Raw genomic sequence first — 24125 nt, forward strand, 5'->3', positions numbered from 1 at the left:
TTTAGTTGTTTTTTTACATTCATGCTGGGCTCTCGCGCCCCCCCGGGGATGCAGCTCGCCCCTCTGTGGGGGCGCACCCCACAGTTTGAAGACCTCTGTTATAGACTATACATTAACCTGTGGGCGAAGCAAGCTAGGAGTCTGAGGGAGCATTCTTTATAGTCTGTACATTAGCCTATGGGAGCACCTAGGAGTCTGAAGGAGCATTCTTCATAGAATGTCCATTAGCCTATGGGAGCACCTAGGAGTCTGAGGGAGCATTCTTTATAGACTGTCCATTAGCCTATGGGAGCACCTAGGAGTCTGAGGGAGCATACACTCTAGACTGTCCATTAGCCTATGGGAGCACCTAGGAGTCTGAGGGAGCATTCTTTATAGACTGTCCATTAGCCTATGGGAGCACCTAGGAGTCTGAGGGAGCATTCTTTATAGACTGTCCCTTAGCCTATGGGGGAAGCTAGAAGTCTGAGGGAGCATTCTTTACAGACTCCATTAGCTTATGGGAGCACCTAGGAGTCTGAGGGAGCATACACTCTAGACTGTAAGTGTGCTTAAGAGAAAATACAGGGGGCTTTCTTCATAGACAATATACAGGTGTAGGGAACAAGCTAGGCTGTCCTGGGACCCTTCTGTCTTGTTGTCTGTGTAGATTATTTATTTACAGGAAATCTTTTGACTAACAAACTGGTTTTATTCTTGTAGGATAAACTTTACAGCCAGATGGAGCATCTGAAAAAAGAGCTGAAGGACCTGCAGGAGTGGGTAGAGGAAGAAGGCAGGAAAGCATCTGAGCTCGAGGTGAGAGCAATGGCTTCATATATGTGTAGAGAGGCTCGGGGCAGAGAGGCACGAGGGTGCCTTTGAGAGTCCATGGAACAGTGCTGGATGGCTGAGATGTGAGACATCCCCCGAGAGTATTGATTTGAATTGAATTGAATTGATCGTTTATTTATATAGCGCCTATGCACAATTTTTTTCAACGCGCTTCAAGGCAGGGAGGGAACAAGGGAGAATACAGTGACATTCTTATTAGTCCTTGATACATTAAGAATGTGAAATTAACTATCATACTTGGCCTGCTGACATTTCAGATAGTGCAAGAGCTTTTGACAGTGATAAGGAGGGGGGATGAGAAGGAGAATGAGACAGACAAGCAGCTACCTTACTAGGCCTGATAACAATTTTGATAGTGCCGGAATTTAACAAGAGGTGGGGGGGAGGGGAGCAGGGAGAAGGAGAACAAAACAGGCAACTATCCTACTAAGCCTGACGACAATTCAGATAGTGCTGGAGGGGGAGAGGGAGGAAAAAACAAGTGAGGGGGGGGAGACAAACTGTCACGGAATTCCCCCCTTCTCACCTGAGACCGATCTTTGCAGGATATCTTGGGCGGTGTCTTCTTGCGGACGGACCTGGTCTTGTATAAGCCTGCACGAGTCTCTTCCTACTCCAGCGTGCGTTCAAAGTTCCGGGACGCAATATTCCGGGGATCCGGGAAACGAAGAAGGTGCGCAACATGGCACACGAGTCCAGGAAGCAAGAAAGAAGGGAGAGGGACAAGGAATGGAAGTGGAAAGGCCAGGAACCAGGATAACCATTCAGCGAACTACAGAGCACACGTCTAGTCGCTACTTCGCAATAGCATTGAGACGCGCGGGGCCGCGGGGGCGCTGTCTATTAGTAGAATACGCTACGTCCGACGTGTAGACCGAGGAAGGCGTTTCACGTTAGACGGCCGTGTTGGGAGTACCAGGGAGTGCTAGTACCATTGTGATAAGGACCAGGAAGTCCAAAAGGGGCGCGTCCTGTGGTTCATGACAGCATGCCTCCTCCGAAGACCTGTTCCACCAGGTTTGCCTGGGTGTATGAGATGATATCTTCTGAGCAATCGAGGGGTATTCAGATTAGAAAGTGGTTCCCAAGTTCTTTCGCTAGGAGGATATCCTTTCCATTCAACCAGGTATTGAAGCTGACCCCGTTTATACCTGGAGTCGCATATTCGGGACACTTCATATTCCAGTTGGTTGTCCAAAACCACAGGAGTGGGTCTGCAGGATATCCGGGAGGATCGGATGTAGGGTTTTGTTCTGACTTGAGTGTCGTGTAGACCGTTGAGACCTCCGTCCCCAAGTGACGCACAGGGAAACCAAAAGAAACCCGCTGTGTGACCTTTGGGGCCACAGGTGGGAGATGTTACTTCCCGGATCCACGGAACCTCTGGAACACCGATGCTGCTGCAAAAAGAACGAGGTTAAGTACCAGGCAATTACAATATAAATCACAAGAATCAAAGGATCTGAATGGTCTTACCTATCCAGTGTTTGGAAAACCCAGGAAATCTAGGAGGGAGGTTCGAGACTCAGATGAAGCGGTCCCTAGAACAAGAGGGACGCAGGCAAGCGTGGATACAGGATAAGCCACCTGTAACTTGAATCCCAAGAGGGAAATAGCGTAAAAGTTCAACAAGGTACCAAGGGATGATCCGAAGACAAAGTGAGGAACGTGTCAAAATCCAGTAATAGGTAAGCAGTTCCAAGCAAAGGTACAGAAGGGTAATACGAAGGAGTCCAGGTGAGAGTTCCAAGATCAAGATAAACCAGTAGTGTTTGTCCAAACGTAGCGCCAAACAGGGTCTAAAGACAGCTGAGAAGCGATGAGTGCTCCTTGCATCAGGCTTTATATACTGTGCGTTTCGGGGTCATGTGACGTCCACCAAGGTCACGTGGGAAACGCTGCTCTGAATCAAGTGAGCAAGTGAACGATCGGCGTGGAGGTGTTCCGCCGCCCCTTCTGCTGTATGTTCTCCATGGCAACTGCCAATGCAGGAAGGGCTGCAACCGAGCCCGTAAATTGTACCTGGTACGGAACTTTCGGTCCTTTGGGTAAACCGAATCACATGAGCCTCGAACCCTGGAGGGAGTCGTGTGGGAACCCGAGGAAGGTGTAGGGGAGATGTGAGCAGTGTTCTGGTGTGCAGAGGATTGTCTAACAGGTTTTAATAAAGAAGTGTGAAAAACTGGGTGAATTTTCTTCCAGGAGACTGGTAGCTTGAGCCGGTATGGGACTGGATTTATGATTTTCTTGATGGGAAATGGACCATAGTACCGGGGGGCCAATTTGTTTGGCCGTAAATGTCGGGGTAGTAATTTCAAGGACAACCAGACTTGATCACCAACTGCATAAGAAGGCCCTGGTCTTCTTTTGGAATCTGCATGTCTCTTAGTATGTGTTCTGGCCTTCTCTAAGTGTTCCTTGGCTTCCTTGTGTATGTTGATGAGTGTTTCGATCCAGGAGTCGACAGTAGGTACCGGTGTGGGATGTGGAAGAACAGAGGGTAAAACCGATGGATGGAATCCTTGGCTGCAATAAAAGGGGCTGGTCTTAAGTGCTGAGTGATCGGAATTGTTGTAGGCGAATTCAGCCACGGGTATCGGGAGCGACCAGTCGTCCTGAACCTTGGTGGCAAAACATCGAAGGTATTGTTCCAGGGTCTGGTTAGCACGTTCTGTTGCCCCGTTGGTTTGAGGGTGATAACCTGATGAGAGAGCGCGTTGGATTCCTAAAATGTGACAGAGATGTTTCCAGAATTGTGAGGTCCTTGGTCTGATATGATCTTGGAAGGAAGTCCATGAAGACGGAATATATGTTCCAGGAAGATTCCAGCGAGTTCAGATGAGGATGGTATCTTACATAGGGGTGTAAAATGAGCCATATGAGTGAACAAGTCAATGGTGACCATGATAGTAGTGTATCCTCTGGAAGATGGCAATTCCACAATGAAGTCTGTAGCGATGAATTCCCATGGCCTTGTTGGTAGTGTAGGTTGCAGCAGAAGACCCGCCGGTCTCTTGTTATCGTGTTTGTTTTGACTACAGATAGCACAGGGTCGGATGTACAGCTGTACGTCAGTTTTCATTCTAGGCCACCAAAATTGTCTTTGTATGAGGCGAAGGCTGTTGGTGATGCCACGATGTCCGGAGTGAAGGGTATCATGGCAGAGGTTTATTATCCTTTGTTGTAATTTCTGTGTAGGGATGACTAGAGCATTATCCTTGAACAAATATCCGTCCTTGATTCTCAGATTCCATTGATTCTTCCCTGGAATATCCTTCCAGAGCTCAGAGGATTGGGTTTGCATCTGAATTTCTTCCAGGAGACTGACTGCTTGAGCTACAAAAATCGTGTGGGGAAACTCTTAGGTAGTCCCTATCTTCAGTAGTTTCGCAGTCTGGACGTCGAGATAAGGTGTCAGCAATCAGGTTTTGTGATTCAGGAACATGACTGATGAGAAACTGGTACTGGGCAAAGAAGAAGGCCCAACGGGCCTGATGACTGTTCCTACACTCCAAGGACTGTAGAATTTGAAGATTCCGATGGTCCGTGCGGACCTGGACTGGATATCTAGCTCCCAGAAGTAGATGTCGCCATTCTGTGAAGGCTTGGCGGATGGCTAACAGTTCCTTTTCCAGGACGGAGTAATGTGTCTCACTGGGAGTCGGGGTTCGTGAAAGGATGAACATCCTCCCAAAGGGAATCACTGCTGAGGGCTCTGTGTCTATGGCGCAGTCTTCAGGTCTGTGAGGGGGTAGAGCCTGAACTATGGCAGTTGAAAACACATCAGCATATCCCTGATAGGCCTTAGGGACCTGTATGATATTGGAAACCATGAGTGGTACTTGCTGGTCTATTGGTGGTTCTTTGGAAGGTGTCGAGGAGGGATCCAGGAATAGACAGTGAGACATACAAAACTCTGAGCCGAGGAATAGGGATCCTGCTGTCCAGTTGATATACGGATTATGTTTCTGTAACCAGGGCATACCCAATACCATGGGGTAATGAGCCGACTTGATGATGTCGAATCTAATCAGCTCTTGGTGATGGTTTATCGAAAGCTGGATCTCTTTAGTCTGCAGGCTTATGGGTCCTGAAGTGAGGGGTCTTCCATCGATTGCTTCCACCGGCTGCATGGTGCTTCGTGTCTCGTATGGAATGTGATGACTAAAAACCCAATCTTGATCAATGAATATTCCCATAGCTCTGCAGTCAACCAAGGCCAAAACGGAATAGGTCTTATTCCTGGAGGGCGATAGGAAGGCCTGTAGAATCACTAGGTTGTTTTGTCCAGGAGAGTTCAAGGATGGAATAGACGTGGAGCAAACATCTCTCTCCCTAAGCCTTGCTCCACTTAGGATCGGGAGCTGGCGTTTCCCGAATGCCGAGGAGGGGCTAGAGGACATTCCCTAACCAGGTGTTTATCCGAGGCACAATACATGCATAACCCCGTATGAATCCTTCTCATCCTCTCTTGCGGGGATATGGGTCCACGGAAGGCTCCTATCTGCATAGGTTCTGGTTCAGTGACTGACCCTGGGTTGTGTCAGTCTTGGAGGTACTCTCAAAGGACACCTTCGGGGGGGTTACTCTGGATTTTTTCTTCTCTGCCTTCCTTTCCTGGATACGAAAATCTAGTTGCATGGCAAGGTCCATAAGTGCCTGGAATGAGCTTGGGCGAGCCAATCTGGCCGACTCATCTTTGATCTCCTCATTCAGTCCTCTTCTGAAAAGGGTAAAACTTGCTTCAGGAGACCAGTCAGCTTCTTTGGCCAATTGCTTGAATCGGGTTACAAACATGAGCATATCCTGGGATCCCTGCTGAAAGTCTAACAGGCGTTCCTGGGCACTATAGACCTGCTCTGGGCGGTCAAACATGGTTTTAAGGGCCTGTATAAAAACGTCGTAGTCATCCAGGAGAGCGTTGCCGGAATTGACTAAGGGCATAGCCCAGGTTAAGGCATTTCCGGAAAGGTGAGAAATTATGAAACCCACCTTAGCCCTGGGAGTCGAAAAGTAGTAGGGCTTAAAAGTAAAGTGGACCAAACATGAGTCCAGGAATCCACGAAGGGTTTTTGCCGACCCATCGTATTTGTCAACAATGCCGCCCAGCAATACACTTTCCTTTGTGGCAGAATCACGGGATAGAACTAATTGTTTGAGAGCGGCATTTTCCGCTTTTAAATTCTGTACCTCGGTTGTTAGTTCTTGCATGCCACGCATCAGATCCTGAACGGCCGCTTCCATGTCAACTTCGAGTTCGGTCGGTAGGCGTCTCAAAACTGTCACGGAATTCCCCCCTTCTCACCTGAGACCGATCTTTGCAGGATATCTTGGGCGGTGTCTTCTTGCGGATGGGCCTGGTCTTGTATAAGCCTGCACGAGTCTCTTCCGACTCCAGCGTGCGTTCAAAGTTCCGGGATGCAATACTCCGTGGATCCGGGAAACGAAGAAGGTGCGCAACACGGCACACGAGTCCAGGAAGCAAGAAAGAAGGGAGAGGGACAAGGAATGGAAGTGGAAAGGCCAGGAACCAGGATAACTATTCAGCGAACTACGGAGCACACGTCTAGTCGCTACTTCGCAATAGCATTGAGACGCGCAGGGCTGCGGGGGCGCGGTCTACGCTACGTCCGACGTGTAGACCAAGAAGGCGTTTCACGTTAGACGGCCATGTTGGGAGTACCAGGGAGTGCTAGTACCGTTGTGATAAGGACCAGGAAGTCCAAAAGGGGCGCGTCCTGTGGTTCATGACACAAAGAAGTTGCTATCATACAGGTCGGGCGACATTTCTGATAGAGTAAGTGCTAAGGATACAGTGAAGGGAGGGGGGAGAGGAGAAAGGAGGGGACAGCAAGAAGAGGGATTTAAATAAGCAGATATCTAACCAAACAACAGCGGGGGGCAAGATACAACAGGCAAGCATACAGGCAACCAGGCGGGAGTTAGAGAAAAAGGATAGAAAGAGAGGTAAGGATAGGCAATAAAGATGATTGCAACTAAGCCAACTGCATGAAAACACAGCCAAATTTGAATAATGCTAAATACATGAAAACACAGCCAAATCTGAATTAAGCTAAATGCATGAAAACAAAGCCACATTTGAATTAAGCTAAATGCATGAAAACACAGCCAAATTTGAATTAAGCTAAATGCATGAAAACGCAGCCAAATTTGAATTAAGCTAAATGCATGAAAACGCAGCCAAATCTGAATTAAGCTAAATGCATGAAAACACAGCCAAATTTGGAAAGTACCCAGATACAGAAGTTAGAAGTGGGTGTGAACACGCAGTGTAATCAGAGGTGCAAACATGGGGCACAAGCAGAGAGGGGGGGCTGAGGCACAAGAGGGTAGAAGCGTGCCAGGAGTAGGGAATGTACCCATAGTTATGGAGGAAGTGTTATGGAAGTCCAGATTTCAAGGTAGAGTGAGGTCGCAGCGTCAAGGAAGTTCCAGTGTAGGGGTGACAAGAAAATACCTCAAGTAGCATTCTGGTAGCGGACATGGAATAGACAGGGGCCTTAGATGCAGGCTTTTGAGGAAGGGCCGGCTCCGGCCTCCCGGTGCCCCCCATTGGTTGAAGAAGGAAACAAAGTAGCCAATGGGGATGGCTCGCTGAAGGAAGTCAATGCAGCAGGATTTAAAGCAGTAAGCAAACCCCCATCTTGGAAGTGGCCGAGTGCCACAGGGCCATATGGGATGAAACGGAGGTGCCCTTGAATTGTAAGGCACCAGGTTAAAAAAACAAGTGCTAAACGGTCAAACAGCATTCCGTGACCATAGTGAACAAAGCACTTCAATTATGCAGAGCATTCCATCCACGGCAAACAATTCAGAAACAGTAGTGCTCGCACACAGAATGAAATTATTGGCATGATATTGGGGCCAATGCTGGAGATGTGAGCCCCAGTGGCTTACCTTCGGGAAAAACACGTATTCAGCTGAAGTAGGGACCGCAAATATACAGAGCGTGCAGAACAGCTGATTCAAGGCGAGGAAGCAGAAGAGAGCAGAGTTGGAGGGGAGAGATACGAGACATCCCCTGAGAGTACGGGGAGCAGAGCTGGAGGGCAGAGATATAAGACATCGACTGAGAGTACGGGGAGCAGAGCTTGAGGGGAGGGATACGAGACATCCCCTGAGAGTACGGGGAGCAGAGCTGGAGGGGAGAGATACACGACATCCATTGAGAGTACATGGAGGCGGGAGAGATTAGACATCCACAGCCAGGTGGATGAGCTGGAAATCCGACATGGGGCGTCCTATGAAAGTAACAAAAGGCATAAATGGGGGTTAGAGATATAAGGGGTCACCCGAAAGTTACAGACAATGGAACAATAGCATAGAGACCTGCTGTGGATGCCATTCCATAGTAAGAGAGGTGGAGAGCCACACAGGCAAGCTCACACGAGGCCGGGACTGGAAGTGAGACAAGAAGATACAGGCTGGATGACCACAAGAGCACCAGATCATACCCCTGCAGTGAACAACAAGCATCTGACGGACACAGACAGTGGCGCTCCAGGCGACATGTCCGCTACATAGAAGTACGATCCGCGCCAAGCAGTGACTCTGTATCGTCCAAAGATGATCAGAGGAAAAAGGGCTACATATGGACACTGAACAATTATGTGGCTAAGGAGCATAGCCCAACGCTGACCATGCACATTAATGAGATCCCCGCTGAGTTCCTCATCGACAACGGTAAACATCCTAAGTGCGGAGGCATACAACAGGCTCCTACAGCCCCAAAGCTAAGACGGTCGACAATAGACATCTACCTGTATGGGTCCACAACACCCCTGCCATGCCGAGGAGTAATTTACTGTATGCTCACACAAAGCACATGCAACACGTCTCCAGCTCCACGTGCTCAAGACAGAGACCAAGAGTGGGTGTATCCTCAGCTTCAAGACCGCAGTAGACATGGGGCTGGTACACGTCCCCAACCAGTTGAAAACACCTGTCTGGGGTTGCTGTTGGTTTGGTACTCTTGTTCAAAGGAGGATTGCCTAGCATTTCAGTGCTGGGCTGCTCAAGTGGACGGGACAAAGACTGATATGCAAATGGGTATTCCTCCTTTTTGAAAGGTACAATGAGGTAAAACATGTGGCTGCGGACTGAGTGGGTTCCTTCCAACAGAACAGGTTATCATGCCGTGTTCTTTCATGCAGAGGGGCGTCCTGACCTCTTTTTAAAGTAAAAGGAACTTGGTGTTGGTCACCCTAAGTTACCTAGTGTTATCCAGACGTGGACCCCTTGCTCACTGTGCTCAAAGAGGCACAGCTCCACCTCACTGATGAGTCCCGACTAAGCCGAAACACGTGTCTGGGGTTGCTGTTGGTACACTTGTTCAAAGGAGGATTGCCTAGTGCTGGACTGCTCAAGAGTGCAGGACAAAGACTGATATGCAAATGGATATCCCTCCTTTGTGAAAGGTACAGTGAGGTGAAACATGTGACTGAAGACTGAGTGGGTACATTCCCACAGGACAGGTTATCATGCCGTGTTCTTTCTTGCAGAGGCATGCCCTGACCTCTTTTTGGACATTGAAAGGACATTCACAAAACTGTTCAAAGGGCTCGGCAAAAGCTCAGAAACTGCAAAATACAACTTCATATAGACCCCGACGTCAAGCCGAGAGCCCATCACTATCGGGGCATATTGGTCAACATACAGAAACAGGTGGAGGACGAACTCAAGAAACTATTGGACCAACACGTCATTGAACTCGCCATAGAGCCCACGCCCTGGGTATCCCCCATAGTACCGGTCCCCAAAAAAGCAGCCGAAGGGTCCATCCGGCTATGTGTAGATATGAGAAGGGCAAATGAGGCAGTACAAAGAGAGAGACATCAGGTGCCTCAAATCACAGACATGGTTCACTTACTCCACGGAGCAAAGGTGTTCTCGAAACTAGACCTCACAAAGGGATATCACCAGCTAGAAATTGTCCCCGAGTCGAGATACATCACCACATTCGTGACACATATGGGCCTATTCTGATATAAACACCTCAGTACCAGAATATCGTCTGCACACGAAATCTTTCATGACGAATTTCATAAGGTCATACGACACATCCCTAACTGCTTAAATTACTCTGATGACGTCCTGGTCTTTGGAAGATCCACAGAGTAACATGATGCCGCACTGCACCGGGTATGTTTATCGCTTGAGTCAGCCGGGCTGACAATGATCAAAACAATGCGCGTTCCGCAAGGGCTCATTAAGATTTTTCAGACACCTCTTTTCTGAACCAGGCATGCGACCTGACCATGACAAAGTAGCAGCGCTCAACACTGCCTCGAGACCGCAGAATGTGTCTGAGCTACGCTCGTTCCTCTGGCTTTCTAGCTATTGCTCAAGATACCTGCAGGACTACGCCACCATTAGTACGCCTCTCAGACACCTCACGAAACGTGACCAGGACCAGGCATTTCAAAGGACAAAGGAATGCCAGGAAGCCTTTGAGAACATCTGTAATAGCATTTCCAAGGCAGAGGGACATGGCTTATTTCCACACTGACAGAACCACTGAGGTGGTGGTGGACGCCAGCCCAGTCGGCCTGGGTGCCATTCTGACACAACAGGACCAGGATAATCCACACAACCAGTACATAGTGGCATACGCCAGCCGGAGCCTCACGCACACGGAGTAGGCATACTTGCAGGCCGAGAAAGGGAGCCTGGCCCTTGTGTGGGCCTGTGAGTATTTTCATTTGTTTCTCTACGGAAAAGCGTTCAGTCATCACGGACCACCATGCCCTCCTTCAGGTGATTGAGTCCACATCTGTCACCTGTGTCATACCTGTGCTGGATCAGAGGCACTCGACATATGATGGAATCCCCAAAGTCATCAAATTCAACAATGGTCCTCCATTTACTAGTCAGGACTTTGCACATTTTGCAAGGTATATGGGTTTTCAACATATGAGGATCACACCATTATGGCCACAAGCCAACTGAATTGCAGTACGATTCATGGCAAACATCAAACGTTCTCTGCAGGTGGCCAACGTCACCAATAACTCATTCGAACAAACCCTATACCAGCTGCTCAGAGAGTACCGACACACCCCGCACAGCACCAGGGGAGTGTGTCCTGCTGACCTCATGTTTGGGAGGGCAGTACCCAGAATGCCTGATTGCTCTCCCCAAGAGCTCACTAGAACCGGCTCGGGCCCGTTATCGGGAGGAGAAAAAGAAAATGAAGGACAGGGCTGATGCCAGGTGGTGAGCCAAGGTAAACAACATAGAGGTGGGAGACCAGGTGGTAGTGCGACAACCTAGAGGTCGAAAGGAAGATCCCACTTTTGCCCCTGAACGGTTTGTCATAACACATAAGAGAGGAACAATGCTGATGACACAAGGAGGGTCTCGCAAGACAATCACATGAAACACCTTGCATTTCAGGAAATGCCCAGGTGAAGACACGCACCCGTGGTACCCCACCCGAGCTGACCGGAATAGCTCAGACTCAGGGGACTAGGCCGCCAGACCCGGTGATGATCCTGAGGCAGCAGCGCCAGGACAAGAGAGACTCCCTCAGCGATCTTGCATAAAACCCCAACGACTGATTGAAGAGATGGGGTAAAATGTTTACCTATTGTGTTAAAATGGGGGGAGATGTAATGTTGTGCACTGTAGCACAGCCCATCGCTGTTGTTGGGTTAGGGGAGGAACCACGTTGGGCCAAGCGGGGAAGGAAGTGACGCAGGGCTAGGGAGGGATTCCGGGGTGAAAGGGGAGTTCAGTGTTAAGTTAATTAAAGACGTGTCTACACGCTGCACCGGTGTCCGGCATTATCATTGGTAACGGAGTGGTCCTCCGTTGCTGTGCAGAGGTTGACCCTTACATTATCCTGTATATAATGCTTAGCAGGTCTGTGTAACATCAATTCACACTTTTTTCCACTTAATGGCAACAAAGCAACAGCACACCACCAGCAAGGCACACCCAGACGAAGCAGGATATTTTGGCACAGCTTTTCTTGCGCCAGATGTTTCGGCGCGGCCGTTAGGGCACATCCGACAGGCGCAGGGACTGTTAGGCGCCGGCATGTTTTGGCGCAGTGACTTTTGTATCAATGTGGCGGTGCCCTGGTATGTAGGCTGCTGAGCAAAACAGCCACACCAAAATGTCCTGCTTCGCGAGAGATCTGCAAGTGACCTGCTGCACGCCTCGTCCCTGCACAGGAGGGAGTGACAGCCAGGCGAAAACCTCCCCGGGAAAACTCACCTTAGGTTCTGAAATGCATGTCGTCTCTCCCAACTGGATGGCATGACCTAGGCGCTTACAGCTCAATTGCTCTTTCCAGCTTTTCATTTTCATGCAAAGGCAGGGTTCGAAATTGAGGGGAGCTGGAAGCTATTTAGATCCTGCTTCTAGCATAGTAAGGCCTGGTTAGCTTGAAACCAACAGCTTCCAGGAGCTACTTCTGGCTCCTAGGGCCAACTGGTACCTTCCAAACATGTAAATCTGACATTAACTTTGAGTATTTGAGAATGTTAATAAAGAAGAATTAGAACACATCTAATACACAGTTAAACACAATGGTTCATACAAAATGGACAAACATTTTAAGGAGCATCTCTGGTACCTCCTGGTTCTGCTGCGGTGCTCCTGCCTACAAGGTGATGCCCGACACCCAGGAGCTGCTTTTAGTTCCTTCTCATCGAATCTCAGTTTCAAACCCTGCAAAGGTGCAAAGATGAAGTGCATTTTGGCTGGGCCTAGTTCCATGCCATATATAGAAAATATGTTTGATATGTAAGGTACATACATGTGAGATATTACTGCTCACGAGGGAAGGCATTATTGCCCAATACGCATCGCGTGTCCACAGATCAACTTGTCCTCGTCGGGGCAATATATATATTTATGAACCCCACAGTTCGTATTTAGTTTGTTATCCTGTGCCCCTTTGTTAGGCCAGCGCCAAATTGGTTTTTGCGCCAATCTGGCTGCGGCGAAAGGGGCTCTGCGCCCAAAGTATTGCACCAAAACGGCCGGCGCCAAAAGGCTCATTCCAAAACATGGCGTACCGCACCCAGAGAAGCCATTTGAGGCTACACTTTCACCTCTCAGAGCATCCACCCCTTATTTCCCTGCCTTGTGACAGCGTATATGGCGGTGGCCTCAGATGTGGGTAAACGTAGCGGACCACTCACCTCAGAGTTCTTCATCAGCGCTCTGACAGTGAAGGCCTGGGTTTGCTTGGTGCTGCTGCCTGCGCCCTCTTTCCTGCAACCGGCCTTCTCTGGGGCTGCTTTCACCTGCAACTGTTTCTGCTGCTGTTCTGCGACCATCCCTCTCAGGACACCGGCCTGTAGTGGGGTGGAGGGTCTCGTGTGACAAAGGTGTCGGTCTCCAAAAGATCCTCACTCCCATTCTCAGGGTCATGCATTCCGGATCCCCACAACCATTTAGACTCGTGGCTGCAGTCTTCTTCCCTAAGATTGGTGACGCATTGTTTTCCATTTTTGGACTCTGCCCAATAATAGGGTTTCTACCCGCTAAAAGAACGGGACAGGCCACTACTGAATAAGACACAATACACATATGCTTGTGTAATTGAACATCACGTCATCGTCCTGATGAAGGCCGCTTATCTAATACACCACAGTTGGTGACGAGACGGCCGAAACACACTGTCAACTTTTCTATACAGCAACCACCAGCACTACTCTAACTAGGACAGGCCCTATACAACTAAGGAAATGAACTGGAAAAAGACACTGTAATTCAACAGTGTCCAGATTTTGTGTCTAAGAAAGATTTTGTTTTATTTTTACTGTATAAACTATTATGTTGAAGGCCTTTTTCTGTCTGGCCAAATGAATTTGTATAAAAGAATTGTTTAGATATGTGTTCCCTGTAAAGAGAGATGTGTACAAGATTGGTTAGTACCGAAATATTAAAACAGATATTTTTATGAAAAACTAAAATAGGCTGCATGGTACTTGCTACAAATTAAGAAAAGAGGGGAGTGTGACTAAATGTAGCCTTGACCATTTTCTGTTTGTTTAACCTCTCAGAGCATGACAGAGAAATTTGGAGCAATGTTTTCATCTTTCAAGAGAGCCAGTGAGAGATGGTGTTTTAAGCTACACATAACTTTGTGAAGCACATTTCAGTATGGAGCAGGAGAAATACAGAGAGAGAGAGAGAGAGAGAGAGAGAGAGCCCAGAGAAAATACTGCTTCCTGATGTTGCTTCCTGCCCCCACCAAAAGAGTATAGCTAAAAAGGACACACACTTGTCTGTGCCCGCTCACCACTAAGAGAGTAGAGCACACACCCCGTCATCGCGCTGCCTACTCTACATAAACAGTCCCACTGCCCTGCACCCCCTCTGCCAAACGATACACGCCAAGCCATCTCAACCTCCAGGTCCACTCCCCGCCCCCTCTGCCAAAGGATACACGCCAAGCCACCTCAACCTCCAGGCCACTGCCCTGCCCCCCCTCCTCAAGCTCCCTCTGCCAAAGGATACACTCCAAGCCACCTCAACCTCCAGGCCACTGCCCTGCCCCCCCTCCTCAAGCTCCCTCTGCCAAAGGATACACGCCAAGCTACCTCAGCCTCCAGGCTTACTGCCCTGCCCCCACTCCCTGCCCCCTCTGCCAAAGGATACACGCCAAGCTACCTCAGCCTTCAGGGCAACTGCCCTGCATGCCCAAGCCACAAGCTCCCTCTACCAAAGGATACATACCAAGCTGCCTCCAGGCCCACTACCTGGCCTCTTCCCCCTCCCCAAGCTCCCTCTGCCAAAGGATACACACCAAGCTACCTCAACCTCCAGGCCCAGTGCCCTGCCCACCCCAGCTCCCACTGCCTGCTAGCTCAGCCTCCAGGCACACTGCCCTGTACCCCCTCCCCAATCTCCCTCTAGCAAAGGATGCACGGCAAGCTACCTCAACCTCCAGGCCTACTGCCCTTCAGGTGCAGGGGAGAAACCAACACTCGTAGAGTGCACTCAGAGTGCTGTTTGGCTGTTAGGCTGTTAGGCTGGGAGGTGCTTCCGCAGGGCTCCTACGAAGGCCTTATCGTACTGAAACAGAACACTCTTCTGACTTCAACCTTTGTATAGTATAGAGACAGGAGTAAGTGGCCAACTGTTTTGTTAACTTAATATAAATTAATTAATAGGGAATATGTCTTATGCCTATACATTGAAGTCCACAATGCTGGCAAAGGTGCTCCAAGCACCTCGCCTTGCAACTGATTCTACAATTAACTGTCCATTGACGCCTCTGCTACAACCACTAAGTGCCTTGCCGTCGATTATTCTACAGTGGCCATCCTCAGACATTTGCAACTTCCTTCAAACGGCAGGACGTGGACCTTTGACAGGGGTTGTGCCAGCACAGTCAAACCCAACAGTGGATTTCCATTAATCTTTGAATACTGTGACAAGTGAGCACTTAATCACGTTTACAGACAATCTGGATTCAGCCGTTTTAACAGGAGCGATAACTATAGAAGCCGCTGATGGTCCGTTCCCCCCGGAGACCATACAAACTTTAGACTTAAGGTAATTGGGGTTTCCAGGAACGTGGATAGAAACAGCTAAGGTTTTTGGGGGTGTTGCAGTGCCTCCAATCTCTTCTGAACCGTCACTGATTATGGCTCAGGTCCATTCTGCAAATAATAATGTTACTCTATATACCACACTTAATCTGGACAGAGAAGGTTCCAGAGACTTCAGTGCTTCATTTCCTCACATGGAAATACAAATACCAGATCAGTCTCCTAATATATCGCAGACTGTATTACCGACTATCCAAGAAGCGGTCCCTGCTCGGAAGGAAAAGAGGGGTGAGCCCTTGAAGTAAGCACTGCGGTCTAGGGGCTTGGAGAAAATCCAGGATGTGAACCTACTGGCTTCGCCAAAATATTGTATGCCGACTCCTTAGATTCCTCCTCTATTTCTTCAGTATCATTTGTACATCCTACACCCAGAAGATCTTTTGAGTTAATGGCCCCAGTTACCTCCTCAGTGCAATTAACCTTGTCTGCAATGAATACCACTATGCAATCATTGGTAAAACGTTACGATTCTTAAGTGTCACTTCTGAGCACTTGGAACTCGAAGGTGTCCTTTATTGAGGGATGGATTTCCTCTTTAACAAGTATCCCGCTGTTAAAACCTTCGCCTACCAATATTTTAAATGAAGCTCCTATGAGTCAATCAATAAAACAACCAATACTTTTTAATAATCACATTTTGTCCTGTCCTCAAATGAGTCAAGTGTCAGATACTAAGGTTACTCTGCGTTCCCCAGAATTTCGTACCTTGGAACAAAAAAGATTATCTCATCAACAGTCCCATGGGAATAGTTAGTATGGGCCTCCTTGTAGCAAATAAGAAAGGACTCAGTGTTAACTAAACGGAGTAGGGTCAGAAGTCATGAACAACCATTGCGAGACATCTCAACAGCAAACTCTGAGGAACCAAAGTGTCAGTATTCTTTAAACAATAATACTGACCTTCCAGTTTCTCCTCGGAGGTCCGCTGTATACCATTCGACTTCTTCTCATTGTTTACTATCCGAACGTTTGGTAGATTCAAATGTATTGTTGACATTGAATAGGTCTAATGTCTTGAGGTTGTTTGACGCTGTTCCTAGTTTACGTTCTATTCAATCTCGAGATATTGCAATGGTTGAATTTATTAATGATAAAATCTTGGATATAATTCTATTGCCGGTTCCATTGAGATTGGTATTCGAGACAATATGGGATGCAGGGAAACATCTGCGCCCACTGGGATATGACATATTTGAGGTTGACAGGGAGGAAGTCTTAGACTCCTCGAAATCCTTCCTTAGGGCCTTAAGTATTTATTTCAAACCCACTCATTTTTTGCCTCTTAGGGTGACATGTTCCCAGACAAATTTGTTGAGAACTAGAGGGATAGAGTTTATCAACCCAGCAGTGGTTGATTCTGGTAGGGAGGATTGGTCTTGGCTTCCTGAAGAATTGGTTAGTAGATCAGGCTCCCACTAGCTAAGCAGTCTGAAAACGACAGACCATCTAAAAATGCGTTCATGGAATACCAGAGGGTATAAACAACTGTTCATGAAAGAAGATAATCTGTTGGGTATTTTGGATATTATTTTTTTGCAGGAGACGTGGTTTATGGTTCCTCCCATTTTGGATGGGTATTCTCTTATTCTATCTTGTACGACTGGAGGTACACAAGGCCGCCCTACATCTGGTCTGTTAACTGCTTGTCGAAATGGAAGAGGCTTTGTTTAATCACCCTGGATGTCCCCAAACCCATTTATACAATTGACAAAATTGAAATGGGAAAACACACAACGGGGCCCGGGGAGAGTCATAGGCTTATTTAATTAATATTGGAACCCAGCGGGGATAACCACTGAATCCTTTCTGGATGGGATAGTGAAGCATTTAAACATCTGTGCCTTAGATCCAAAGCTTTTTGCTGTGATAATGGCAGAAGATCTGAATTTCTCCTGTTTTGTTTGGAATGGTGCTGCAGCAGAGAAGGGAGCCACAAGTTGGTTGCATTTGTTGGAACTGAGAGGTTTCCACATGGTCAACTGGACTCTAAAAGGGGACGTTCCCCCCCAGCCTAGATTACTTTTTTGTCTCAAGTAACATTTATATCTGGATTGATGAATTAAAGGTTCTCCAACAAAGAAGGAGCGATCATGATATGGTCTTAACAAATAGGACCATTCCGGTCATGAACCAAAGAAAGAAGGATATATATAGGCCTAGCTTGGAGATTGGTTCTGGTAAAAACCGGTACAGGTGGAATGAGAGTTCCCTGGTTGCCTTTAACAATCAGTTGGTTAAAGGTTGTGTCACTAATACTTTTGGGCTGGTCCATCAGCCATTTGATTATATGATCGTGTTAAACCTATTTATAGTTAGCTCCAACATCTTGAAACAGAGTTTTTTTTCACTCAAGCATGTGTTTGATCTCAAAGTTCAAACTAACATCTTTTCCTATAGAGCAGAACTGAGATGGTTGACTTTTCCCCTTGAAGAGAGAATTATGAAAGTGAAATTACTTAAACAAAAGTTTAGGAATTGGTACAAGTCAACCCCATACCCGAGGAAACCTGGGTAGCCCATTTAACTGCACTATTCACCCTTGATTTTTGTAACGACAATGTTCAAGGAAAGGGTGACAAATCATGAGTGGATACTTTCCTTTGACTTGGAAGACATCTTGGAGATTATAGCTAAAGCTACTAACTCGCGAGCAACGGGTCCAGATGGACTATCCAACGCAATGTTTAAGGCTTATCCACAAGAATGGGCCCATATCCTGGAAGCTTTGTTTCTTAGAATCCTCAACATGTTTCAGTTCACAACTCATTGTTGCAGAACATTCATTGGGAGTATATATAATTTCCAACGCTATGTAAACACACAAATGATTCAACAGAGCATTGTAATGGATAGGCTGATTTTTCTTTTTACAATTTTAACATTTCTGCATCTTCTATCCTCACATTCTGGGTTCACACATACACACTTTTTGTAGAAATCTGCAGGTGACAAAAGTATTTTAAAAAAGGGAGAGAGTTATTATCTCAAATTACAGTTATTTACTTTCAATGTGGTATGTATCTCTGAGGAGATTATAATTACCTTTCCTGGTGAGATTACTACCTTACTCTCCTCTCCATCATTGTCCCATAATGGTAAATCCCCTGTGTACAAATGACGGGCTACCATTAATTCTGTAGCATATAATGAATTTATGAAGAATATATCATATGGTCGAATGATGCAGATAACTCAAGAACCGCACTTCTTATCTTAAAGTTTAAAATTTTAAAATACCTTAGTGTCACGTCTTTATCTTGGCTTTCATCCTTGCACAAAGATTATTTCTTAATTTTATAGATCTCAAGCATTAGAAATGCATTAGTTCTTCAATCTGAAAAACATTCAACATATTTTTTATATAAAAAATGTTGTAAAAAAGAACAATTCTTTTTCTTGTCGGATTTAATTTAGAAAGAGAGCATGTCTAGAATTCCCAGCACTTTGTAAGTAATTCAGTGTTAGAGGACCATTAAACCTTCTGTGTTATAGATATTCAGTTTGAACCTCACTTCATGCCTGTTGATAAAGGTATACAATACTGAACTAGTTACTTACTTACCATAATCATGGCACAGTCCGTCATGAATTCGCCAGTATTTCCACCTCCCAAAGTTTTCTCGTTTGAACAAACCTGGTATTATATGTCCCTACCTAACCAATTGTCATCCAGGATGAATTCACACAACTGGACCAGCAATCTCATTCGGCTGCTGTATCAACCAAGCAGCTGTCTTTGAGGGAGATCACACACTATCGAGCACGGCGAAACTGGATGTGTGCAAATGAAAGAAAGCTGTAGGGGTACATATATCCGTGTGCGGAAGTTCAATTGAAGTCAGATGTGTATTGTCAAAGGTAATTGCCTGACTCTGCCTCACCATGGTAGTCGGACAGATCAGGTACATTGCTTGGGTATTAGTCTGTTTTCTCCCAGAGTGGGCGGTCCATGTAGCAGTGTTCGTGTAGGGAAGGGGAGGGAGATAAAGTTCCCTGGTATCCTACCTGATAGTTAAAGGTGTTAAAGGGAAAGGGATACCGCGTCTCGCCATCAGGTGTACCACTCCCACTCCCCAAGGACCCCTCACCCAGATGATCCTCCCGCACTGGCCCACCCCCAGGGTCTGTATCCAAAGGTGATGGCCGTGCCCTGGCCACCTGAGAGAGAGATCCCTGGGGACTAGCGGGTGAGACACCCTCTGGTTTCTCACAGTAACCAGCGCCAACCAGCAAGGAACACAAGTAGCTACTACAACCCATCACCCGGCCCTGGGAGTCGCCTCCAGACAATCAGCTAACCAGAGCCCTAAGGCCGAACGGAATTGGGGGAAGGGACACGTCAGGATTTTTAAAAGGTTCCCCCCCCAGCACCCCAGGTCAACAGTGAAATGGTGCATGGGAAGCCCTGCAGAAGAGGGGCTGGAAAAAGGCGCTATTACAAGGAGGCACAGCAACAAAGGAGATAGAGGGAGCGGGGCAGGACAGAGTGCGGAGGGAATTCTCTGGAAGACTATACAGAGGGCAAAAGAGTGATACCCACGCTACACCCAATTATGAAAATGGATAAGTATAAGGGCAAGAAACCAAACCATCAGTCTAAGATTGACGCATATAGGACAGGAGGGCCCAAAACACAACAAGCACCAGAGACAAGACCATAGTCGACAATGGAGGACAGGGAAAAACGGAATCTCAGGCTACCCAGGAAATCTTGAGAGCCGTACACGAGGCAAAGACACAGCTGGAGCAAAGGATAGATGCAATAGGTCTGGATGTCAGTCTCCGGAGATAGTACCTGCATAAGTGTCAGCACGAGTAGGAGAAGTGGAAGAGCGTATATCGTCTGTCAAAGATGTAATGACCCCCTTGAGACATAATAAAAATGTAGAAAAGGACGCAGCAGCTGGAAGAAAGATGGGCCCACATGGGCTGTCTAAATGTTTCTCAATTGAAAGGGCACATAGTACCAAGTAAGGAGCCACTGCGAGGCACCCCACCAAGACAAATCATTGCCAAACTGTTAAATTACCGCGATCGAGATGTAATCTTACAAGCAGCAAGAAAGACGGGAACTCTGGAGTATAATGGGGCAAGGATTGCAATATACCCCGACTTCACCAAAGCGGTACAAAATGTGCAGCAATCCTTTAACGCGGTGCACAGGTAGCTAGGGGGAAAAGAAATGAAGTATGCCACAATTTATCCAGCAACACTCAGAGTCTGCGGCCCTCAGGGAGTTAGGTTCTTCACGTGCCCTACTGATCCATGGGGCTGGACAGAAACAATCGGCCAACAGCAATGGATAAAGCAGAAGGGGTAAAACAAAAATGCAGGAACAGAAATGGCCCCCACGGGGAGAAGGGAAAAGCAGTTGGAATTCAGGAAACAGCAGATATGTAAGATAGACTGCAAATAATTGACATTGATGTGGGCCCAGGAGGGGGGTGGAGTGGGGAGGGGGAGAATGAGAGCAACAACAGTGAATAAGCAACAGACTCAAGTCGGTAAAATTCAAGACTTCGGGTTGAGCAGCCAGCAGGAATAGCCCCTCTTGTAAATCCTGAGGCCCCTATCAAGGGTTGGGACGAGCAATAGTTGTTTTGGGGTCAACAGATGCTTCAAGTTGGGGGGAAGTATAGGGTGGGGGAGGGAGGTGTTGTTGGGTTTGTTCAAGAGGTTAAGGGGCAGGGAGCGAGAGAATATGGGTAGTTGGACATGCACAAATGCAGTTCGGTATACATCTTGACTTAACAACAAGGCAAGGGATCTCACACCTGGGAAAGGACAACGCAGAGGCAAATGACACTACACTGAACGATGCAAGGAGAATGTAGGATTGTGAAATGCCGAAATGATGAGATTAAGAGAGGGGCTGGTGACAAACTATTTGATGAGGCAGAAAGCCTGCATAGTACTATTGCAGGAAACGCACTTGATGGCTCAGAGTGTAGGTTTCTGGGCAGGGGTCAATACACGGTGGTGGAACATGCAGGATACTACAGAGGCTCCAGCAGGGTGGCAGTCCACATCAGTCGTAGCATTCCATTGCAGTTGGGTCAAGTGGAGAGATAAGGGGAGGACGAAATCTGGTAGTGACCGGGGGAATTACCGGGGGAAGCAATTACCATACTGAACGTGTACGCACCTCCACCATTACAACCAGACTTAATTAAAAAAATACAGGCGATACTGGCAACACATGGTGCAAATGTAACCATAGTGAGAGGTGACTTTACTGACGTCCTTCACGGGCGAATAGATGTTCTCAGATGGGGGAAACTCCCGGGCAGGGGAGACGCGCACCAAGCTGGTGACATTTTTGGAGGCAACAGGATTACAGGATGTCTGGAGAGGGTTACACTCCAGTAAAAGACAGTTTTCGTACTATTCCTGAGCACACAACTCGATGTCTCGCTTAGACTACTTGTTGGTTCAATGTACCATCACCGGGAGGGTAATAGAAGCGGAATACCCGACAAGAGGGCTATTGGATTATGCCCCGCTGTATATTACAATAAGAGGAGAGGGACTGAAGGGAAAAGGGGAATGGAGACTGAACACATACCACCTAGGGATCGAGACAATACACGAGGAGATGAAAGACTACGCAGAAATACTTTGAATTGAATGAGAGCACAGTGAAGAGTGGCTTCACACTTTGGTAAGTATAAAACGGTAGTTGGGGGAAGGGCAGAGGTGGCAATAAGGCGATATTGGAGAGAAAGAAAGGAAAAGCTGGAGACACTAGAAGAAGAGGTGGCTAGCACAGAAAAGAGGCACGTAGACGAACAAGCAATAGAATCTAAAAAAGAGATGCTAAAAGTTGCTGGGCAATACAAAGAAGTGGTGACAGATGAGGCAAAAAAGGCATGCTGGACCATGAAAGCCAGAGTGTATGAACTCGGGTCCAAAGGTGGAAGGATGTTTGCATGATTGGAGAAAAGGGAGGAGGAGTCCAGATGGGTTAGGGGCATCGGTAATGAGGAGGGAACAATCTACACAGAAGGGAAAAAAATAGTAGACGACTTTGCACATTTTTACCACGGGCTATACAGTGCGGTCCCAGGGCCTACAGAGATCGAAAATGGGAGATACTTAGATGGTGGTGAACCTGCCACAGGTAGCTGAACAAACGCGACAAGTAATGGAAAAAGAGATAACGATGGAGGAATACAAGAGGCAATTAAGAGCGTAAATTCATGGAAACCCCAGGACCAAAGGTGGTCAAGCCAATGTGGGACATGTTCATGGAAAGCTGTGCACAAGGTACACTCCCACGAGACGTGAGAATGGCTACAATAGTGATAATACTTAAAAAAGCTAAACCCACCGATAAATGTGCCTCGTACCGTCCCATAACTTTGCTGAATGGAGAGGCAAAGGTCCTAGCCAAGATACTAGCAACAAGGCTAGTAGGGGTAATAAGCAAGCTAATGAACTCAGGTCAATGTGGTTTTGTTCCAGGAAGAGCAAAAGGATGAAACTGAGAAGGGCACATAACACTTTAGTATTACTGACTCATTAGAGGGTCCCCACGCAATAATGGCACTAGAGAAGGCCTTTGGTTTGGTGCAACGGGAATTCCTGTGAGCAGCAATGAAAAGGTAAGCCTGGTCCCCAACTTCATAAAATAGAAGAAACTACTAAATGCACAACCACTCGCGAAAGTTAGAGTGAATGGGCACATATCCTGTATCTTCCCGCTCCAGAGGGACATGAGACAAGGATGTCCACTGTCGCTGCTGCTATTCCTCATAGCGATCGAACCACTAGCCGAGCGCATTAGAGCAGATCCAACAATACAAGGGTTCCGATGGCTCAGGAACTGGGAAGATAAAATCTCTCTATATGCAGACAATCGTTTGATATATCTAGGGGATCGCAGAAGAACGGGCCAGAGGGTAATGGATACCATACGGGAGTTCGGAATTTACTGCGGTCTTGAGAGTTAACTGGGAGAATCAGTCAAAATACTAGTACAGGGGGGAAAGATGCAGTCCCTGAGGAATGCCCCCTCCGGGTGGAGCAAGGGGGATTTAAGTATCTGGGTATAACAGTGCAAAAGGAAGAACATGTGTTTCTTAAAAATAATCTAGAACCAATAAATCGCAGACCACAAGAAGACGCTGAACATTGGGCTAACCTACGTATAACACTGCCCGGAAGGGTATATTTATTTAAAATGATGGCACTGCCTAGACTGCTATGTCTTGCAGAACACTTTGGTGAAAATACCCAAGGCACAGTTCACAAGGATCGAAGCTATAATTAGAGGACTGTTATGGGGTGACAAGAATCCATGCATAGCCCTGCGGATGCTCTCAAAAGCGGTATATGAAGGAGGGGTAGGACTGCCGGGTATATGGAAATACTACTGGATGGCCCATCTGGTGGTAGTAAATGAGTGGGTATTTGGAGGGGGAAATCTAACTCACACAAGACTGGAACTGTCATGAATGGAAGGCCATACCCCCTTAAAGATACTGTACGGAAGCTGGGGGAAGGGTACGCTTCCCCCCAGCAGGACCGAGATTGGTGCAGATCTGGAAGGAAGTCGCACACTCTATGGGATGGAAGAGGAAAGCTACCAGACAGTCCCCACTGTGGGAAAATCCCAATATAAGAAGACGAAGGAGTGAAAGTGTAAGTAACAAGAACCCCCCCCCCCCCCCATTGCCAGGAGTTGTTGCAGAATTC

General features: G+C 47.3%; 1 protein-coding gene across 4 annotated transcripts in view; it reads left to right on the plus strand.

The window, feature by feature from the left end:
* LOC138521878 (E3 ubiquitin-protein ligase TRIM39-like) overlaps positions 1 to 24125 on the plus strand; it is a 164476-nt gene that overhangs the window by 11338 nt on the left and 129013 nt on the right. For all 4 annotated transcript variants that reach the window (XM_069635038.1, XM_069635037.1, XM_069635040.1 and 1 more), the window contains exon 2: positions 703 to 798. In XM_069635038.1, the coding sequence (XP_069491139.1) occupies positions 703 to 798 (96 nt within the window). The remainder of the gene's footprint in view (positions 1 to 702; positions 799 to 24125) is intronic.

This window comes from Ambystoma mexicanum, chromosome 13 (genome assembly GCF_040938575.1).
Source record: "Ambystoma mexicanum isolate Mex_15411 chromosome 13, UKY_AmexF1_1, whole genome shotgun sequence".
Classification (NCBI taxonomy): Eukaryota; Metazoa; Chordata; class Amphibia; order Caudata; family Ambystomatidae; genus Ambystoma; species Ambystoma mexicanum.